Source organism: Protopterus annectens, chromosome 11.part0, assembly GCF_019279795.1.
Source record: "Protopterus annectens isolate FY-2018-M chromosome 11.part0, PAN1.0, whole genome shotgun sequence".
Classification (NCBI taxonomy): Eukaryota; Metazoa; Chordata; order Ceratodontiformes; family Protopteridae; genus Protopterus; species Protopterus annectens.
In genome coordinates, this window is record NC_056745.1 from 202,668,219 (window position 1) to 202,675,582 (window position 7,364).

Consider the following 7,364-nt stretch of genomic DNA (forward strand, 5'->3'; position numbering starts at 1 on the left):
TTAATCTATCATCATTTTGACCAGTTCTCCCTTTTTTGTTAACGTAATGTGAAGAACCAGTCCATGGAAGCCATTAATCTATCACACACAGAAATAGGGGAAGACATGGCACATTTGACCACACACACAACAATAATTTATTTATTTTGGAGTTATTTATGCCAAGTTATTTTGTTCTTCAGCTTGGTTCTCAGAGGAGGTGTGTTCCATGCAGAATTTGTCCATGGGAATTATTCTGTGTTGGCTGATTTCATCCTACAGCCTAAAGATGTAGATGAATTGGGATTCCTCCAAACTTATCCATAAGTGAGCATGCTGTGTTTTGTGCCATTCGGTAATTGTTTTTCCCCATGTGCAAGATTTGTTTCCCTACCTTGCAACTGACAGCTGGCAGAGGCACTGGTTCCACCATGACTCATCATACAGCTGCTTTTTGTAGAATGACATGATAACTGGTACAATTTGTTGAAAACTGAGACCACAAGAATAAAAAAAATAACAGTTTTATTACGTTTTTATTCATACTGCAATGTGTTACATTAGTTAGGGAAAGGTCTGAAATAGTTTCTTGACATTATCACCAAAATTAAATTTATATAACAGTGAAGTGAAAAGATGATGTACTTGTAAGGTAAACGGTGGTCAGCTTACTCTGGAGGTTTTGAGGAACTCCCCCTTATGGATGGGGTTAAAACCTCTCAACACATTTATAGACACATGGGTATAATGTGACATTAAGACATTCTGTAAGTGCAGTAATGTCACAAACATTTCATTAGGTTTATTTTCTCAACCAGCAACAGACTTGCTGCACTGTGGCAATATGTCACGTTTTCTAATCTGTTTATGGAAAAGATGGAAAGTAGCAAAATTTGAAGTCCACAAATTTCCTTGGAAACAGTGGATGAATTGCTCAGTAATGCACATTGACCAGCTTTGCTCATCACAAAAAACTCTCAGGAGCATCGGAGATGTTACACTCATAAGCTTGCATCAGAGTTTAACCAAGCATGCATAAAGATTTAACAGAACTGTCCAGAAACACAAAACATGCTCAGAGGTTACTCATAAATACTATAATTAAAAATGTACTCTGATTTTAAAACACTTCACCACTGACATTCAGAAAGATAAATCAACATGCTTGCTGAAGAAGTAGGTTAAAAACTTTAGCACTTAAATAAGCGCTGAAAAATGTTGGCATACCTTACACTAGTGAGCCAGTGGTAGAGAAGCAAATCACACTTAGATCCTAATACACACTGCAGGTCAAAGAATACAAAGGTAAGACTATGTGATACAAGATGGTGAACAAAGAACACTCCACCTCTTACGTGAAAGTACCAATTAAATAGAACATGTCATAAAATGATAAAAATGGCAGTCTACGATGAACGAGGCAGAAAAGCAGTTTAGAATAAGATAAATGTACAAAGCAAAATATACACTGCAACATAATGTCTTGAAAAAAAATATTGACTAAAGTGTGCTGAGAAACATACAAATAATTAAGAGCAATGTGCCCACTGAGGACAAAATATTGAAGGCAAGTCGTGTATGACTCCACTTCAGACATGGCAGCTTGCATCCCAATAAGGTTATCTCATATGGCCTTGGCAGAACATGTTTAAAAAGTCCATGTCAGTCCGGTTCGAAGTCTCAGACGTCCTTCTGGTTAAAGCTTGTAGATTTTTCACTGGAAACTGTTGTCAACCTTCTCACTCTCCCTGTTCTTCTGATGGATCTAAAAAAGGCAGTTCCAGTGTAGACAGTCTCAGCATTCCTTTCTCCAGATCAATACAGCACTGTTAAAATAGCAAGGCCGGCATTAGACAAACAGTAACAGGTTGTAATAGCAAAGAACTTTTTTGTAATAAAATTGTAAAATGATTGCAAATAATGACATTGTGGCAGATACCTTGATTTCTCCAGCAAGAGGAAAACCCTTGCAGCATGCAATAAAACTAAAAAAAACCCAAAACAGTAAAAACATAATCTTTGCAGGGGGCAAGCCACCCGGCCCCCACCACATCCTCTTTTAATTATGTATACTTACTCCAACATTGCATAATGCCCTGAGAAGGGCATATTCCCCACCTTGGAGATTGTCCATGTTGCATCTGTTGACTATTTGTTTTGTCATCCAAAGTGTGCTGCCAAAACAGATTTTGACATTAGGGAGTTTTGATCATCTTGCCACTCCCATATGTGTGTGTGTGTGTGTGTGTGTGTGTGTGTGTGTGTGTACACACACACACACACACACACACAGACATATATATATATATATATATATATATATATATATATATATATATATATATATATATATATTTATATATGGGTCCCCTTCAGCAAATTGACTCGACAGAAAGTGTGACTTCATATAGTCGAGACCATATGATCAACTTTCTAAAATATCAAAGCTTTTGAATGGCAATCATGGTAAAGTGGAGATCAGGGAATTTTCTTTTCCCCACTGTAGTGCAATCCCCATCCCATAAAAACATAGATTTTTGTTGTCTGTTTTTCAGCCTTTTGGAAAATCAATCATATGATCTCGACCATATGAAGTTCAACTTTCTGTTGAGTCGATCTTCTGAAGTAGAGCCATACATAAACACACACACACACACACACACACACACACACACACATATATATATATATATATATATATATATATATATATATACTGAATTATCAAAATGCAAAATGTTGTAAACTCAATGCATCTGCACTAAAACGAGGCACAAAAGAAAACATGCAGTTTCTTTTTCTGATTGAAGTACAACATCCCCAACACATATTCAGATCAAATTTGTCTGAATCATGGTAGTGTTATGGAAAGGGTTTTTTGAGAGGTAAGGTGCAGGGTTAGGGATAGGGCATGTTGCTTTTGTGTTAGGACACAAATAAACGAGTCTTCGTGGGTTCTGTTCAGGCAGATTTATTTCATACAAACGCATTACTATCATTGACTATTGACTGTAACTTAAGTAATTTATATACAAACTAACATCTGTGATCTTGCATTCTCACTCTCTGGCTGCTTCTACAAAATGGCACTAGGGATTGCATGCGTCTGTAATTTATACGTGCACGCACAGCCTTGCATGCTTCTTAAAGATATAGCACACACAATTTACACTCTGATCTACATCCTTACTGTTTGAGAAATAGATCATGCAATTTGTCATGAGATTATTTGGCAGAAATCACAGGTAATCTATAGACATGCGTTATACAATACTAAATACACACACACACACACATATATATATATATATATATATATATATATATGTATATATATATATATATATATATATATATATATATATATATATATATATACAGTCAAGTCCACATTGTTGCGTATTTCACACTAGGCTTAGAAACTCATTCATATTGTGTGACATAAAACTGGGAATTAGATTTAGCAACTGGGACAGTTTCTGCAAAATGGTTGACCTGTGGAATGTTCAAATCACTTTCTGGAACAGAATAAGACTTTTGAACACATTCTGGTCTGGAAACAGTGTCTGACTCATTCTTTGATTTAGAGTCTGCATCACAGATACAATGTTGTGACTGCAATGATGTTGATTCTGGTACAGGAAGAAGATGTCTGCGATTCCTCCTATACTCTACACCTTCAGAGTTTACCAACTAGGATCTTGGCTCGGTCCAGATGCTGTAATCTGTCCTATTTGATCAAAACCTTTTGTCATCTGGACTCGTACCATCTGTCCTTCCCTCAACTGATGAAGTAATCTGCTAGATCTGTCGCAACTAGATTTCTGGATATTATGCTTCTTAAACAATTGAGCCTTGATGGTTTTATAGTTCTTAGATTTAGGCTGCAACAAACTTGAAGAAATAGGTATCGTAATAATAGTTTGTCTGGAAAGTAGTCTTTGAGCAGGCGAGCCAAGAATTTCATCACGGGGTATGCTTATGAGATTAAGTAAATTGAAGAAGACATCGGTATTGTCATTCTTTTACCTTTCAAGTAATTGCTTTGCACTCTGTACTGCACGTTCAGCTAGACCTTTGGATTGAGGATATTCATGACTACTAGTGACGTACAAAGTCCCATTCTTTTGCAAATTTCTGAAACAACTGGCTAGTGAATTGAGTACCATTGTCAGAAAAAAGTGTGTGGACTACCATGAACTGAGAAATGACTTTTCAACTCAGTAATAACAGTAGCTGAGGTTAAGTTTGGTAGTAGATCAATCTCAAACCAATTTGAATAACTAAGTGGTGCTGATTGTTCCACTTAAAGATATCAGTTGCTACAGTAGACCAAGGTAGTTCAAGAACTGGACTTAGCTGAAGTGGTTCTCTTTGCAAATGCTGTCTAGTACTATTGCAGACTGAACAAGAAGAAAGAACTCTATCAATGTCTTTTGATAATGAAGGCCAAAATACTAATTCTATTGCTCTTCTCTTAGTGGATGTACATCCTGGGTGACCCCGATGCAAAATCTGAATATATTCTTGTTGTAAGGAAGCAGGAACAACAATTATGGGACCTTTGAAAATAATGCCATCTTCCATCAACAATTCATCTCTGAAAGGAAGATACGCTTGCACCTCAGGTGATACACTAGATTGGTTTGACGGCCATCTGACATTAATATAGTGATTGAGCTTTTGTGAAATTGGATCAGTCTGAGTGTGATCTCTTAACTCATCAAGTCTAGTGGTGGAAAAATTATGCACTGGCATAACATCAAACGTCTCTGCATCTAGCTGTTCTGTTGTACTTCTGGGAGATCTTGATAAGGTATGAGCCAGAAAGAGCAATTTTCCTTCTTCTTTTTGAAATTGTACTTTTGCGCTTTGAGCGATTTATAATCTGACTGGAGTGGAATGCATAGGCTTCTTTAAAATAGTAACTAGAGGTTGATGATCAGTTTCAGTCTGGATAGCTCGACCATAAATATAATCATGAAACTTGGAGCATGCAAATACCATAGCCAAAAGCTTTTTCTCAGTTTGAGCATACTGCATCTCAGTTTGGGTTAGTGTTCAGATGCATAGGCTACTGTTCTGCCCTCTTGAAGCATAACTGTGCCTAGGCCAAATTTTGAAGCATCACAGGAAAGAATAACTGGTTTGTACAGATCATAGTATCTTAATATAGGTGGGGTGGTAATTTTCTAGTTCAGGTCTTCAAATGCCTTCTGGTGATATTCCAACCATGACTATGCAACATTTTTGCATGTTAACTCTCTCAAAGATGCTGTCAACTCACTGAAGTCTGGTGTAAATTTGTCTAAATAATTGACCATGCCCAGAAAACGCTTTGTACATTGGCTGGTGCTGACATCTCTAGAATAGCTGCTTGCTTGGTCGGGTCAGGTCTCAAGCCTGTACTTATAAAACAAATGTCCTGTGTAGGTAACTTCTGGTAGTCTGAATTTGACTTCAGAGGATTGCTCTGTCTAGAACTTTCCTGAGGATTCTGTCATGCTCTGCTTCACCATTGCCTCCAACCAATAAATCTTCTACTACTATGGCACAAGGATAACCCAAAAAATGTGTTCTATTGCATGCTGAAAAACTTCACTTGCAGAATTTATTACAAATGTCATCCTTAAGATTCTGTATCTGCCAAATGGAGTACCAAAAGTAGTTAGAAATGAGGATTTGCGATCAAGCAACACCTGCCAAAATGAACTCTTTGCATCCAAAACAGAAAATACAGTGGCATTCGGTATTAGAGCTGCAACTTCTTCAGCTGTTCTCATTGGATGATACAGTCTTTTTAATGCTTTGCTCAAATCTCTTGGGTCAATGCATATTGTGATTTCATCTCACCATTTTTGTGCTGGGCTACCATGGATTCAGTTGGTTCTGTGACTGGACAAATCACAGCTTGCTGCACCACTTTATCCAACTGAGCTTTAACTTTATTTTGCATAGCTATTGGAACTCTTCCTACTGCTCTGACTACTGGGGTGACCTCTGGGTCTGACTTCATGGGATATACAACTGGAAGTTTGCCTAATTTTTAATCAAAAACATCAGCATACTTTGAGAAAATGGCTTCAGAGAAATTGGAACTTGGAACTGCACTTACATAATGAACTTCTTTATCAAAAGAAAGCAGATTCATTCTTAAACTATCATTGAGACTCAATAAAGATTGCACTGGTCTTCGGACTACTTAGAATAACACATTGTAACAGTTTTTAGCCAAATAACATGAAAGTATAATTGAACCTTTGGTTTGAATTTCTTCACCTCCATAAGCAATAAGTCTCACACTGCTGGTTAGATTGAGTTGTTTCATTGGTTCTCGCTTTTTCAAATGTGTCCGCTGATATAACATTACACTTTGACCAAGTGTTTACTTTCTATGGATTTTCTATGAATTTTCTATTAATCCAGACAGTACAAAACACTTCACTCCTTGTTAATAAGTTTACAGCATCAACTCTTTCACCAAGCACTGATACACCATCTACATAGAAAGCTGACTATTTCAGCTCTACTTGATCAACTTGCTTTTTTGAGTGAGCTTTCTTTACAACTACATGAGGCTTACTTGATTTACAAAACTTTTGGAAATGGTTCCATTTTCTATACTTGTGATATTGCTGACCAAATGCTAAGCACTTCTTTCTTTTAGACTCATGATTCACACCACAGTTGTGACAGTTAACAATAAATCTAGATTTGGATTTTGCTGATTCACATTTGTGTTGCACTGAATGGCGCTGGGGCTTGCACTTTTCTTGAAACTTTCTAGAAAACCTGGTGGCTTCTCTGGAAATCCTGTAGCTGCCACATGCTTATATCACCCTACAGTCAGGACATTAGAACAATTAGGAAAGACTTACATGATAATCAAAATGACTGACTGCTACTGCAGATAAACATGGGGCAGTAATAACATCACTAATTATGACACATAGGTGAACAGACAGTTAAATAATATTGTATGATATTTACCTCTTAATCCTCTTATTGATTTTAAGAAACATATTGATTCATTTTAAATGAGGCTGTAGGGAGCCAATTTATCACTGATTATGCATAGGCATAAACGGTTACAACACTCGAGGTGCAGAAATTTTATCTTTGGCCAAGCATTCATAAATCATTTTCTTTCCCAAAATTCATAAATCAGTTTCTTCCTCATCATGATGTCTAAGAGTATGTATCTCAGAGATGTTGTCTAACCAAACCATTGTTTCTATTTATTGGTGGCTAATTTAAAGCCTTTATTAACATTAAATGGCCTAGATTGTAAAACACTATAGGCATTTTGAATTTAATGCACAATGTACACATTGGAAAATCCCTCCTATGCATGCATACTTGACGTGCAGTCATTTTACATTTTA

The 7,364-nt window shown here is 36.7% G+C and overlaps 1 protein-coding gene across 1 annotated transcript in view; it reads right to left on the bottom strand.

The window, feature by feature from the left end:
- Positions 1-487: 487 nt before the first annotated feature.
- Positions 488-7,364, bottom strand: part of LOC122815266 (nuclear receptor-interacting protein 3-like) — a 1,043,659-nt gene continuing 1,036,782 nt past the window's right edge. The window contains exon 6 of the mRNA XM_044087620.1: positions 488-1,805. Coding sequence (XP_043943555.1) covers positions 1,719-1,805 — 87 coding nt within the window. The 3' untranslated portion in view covers positions 488-1,718. The remainder of the gene's footprint in view (positions 1,806-7,364) is intronic.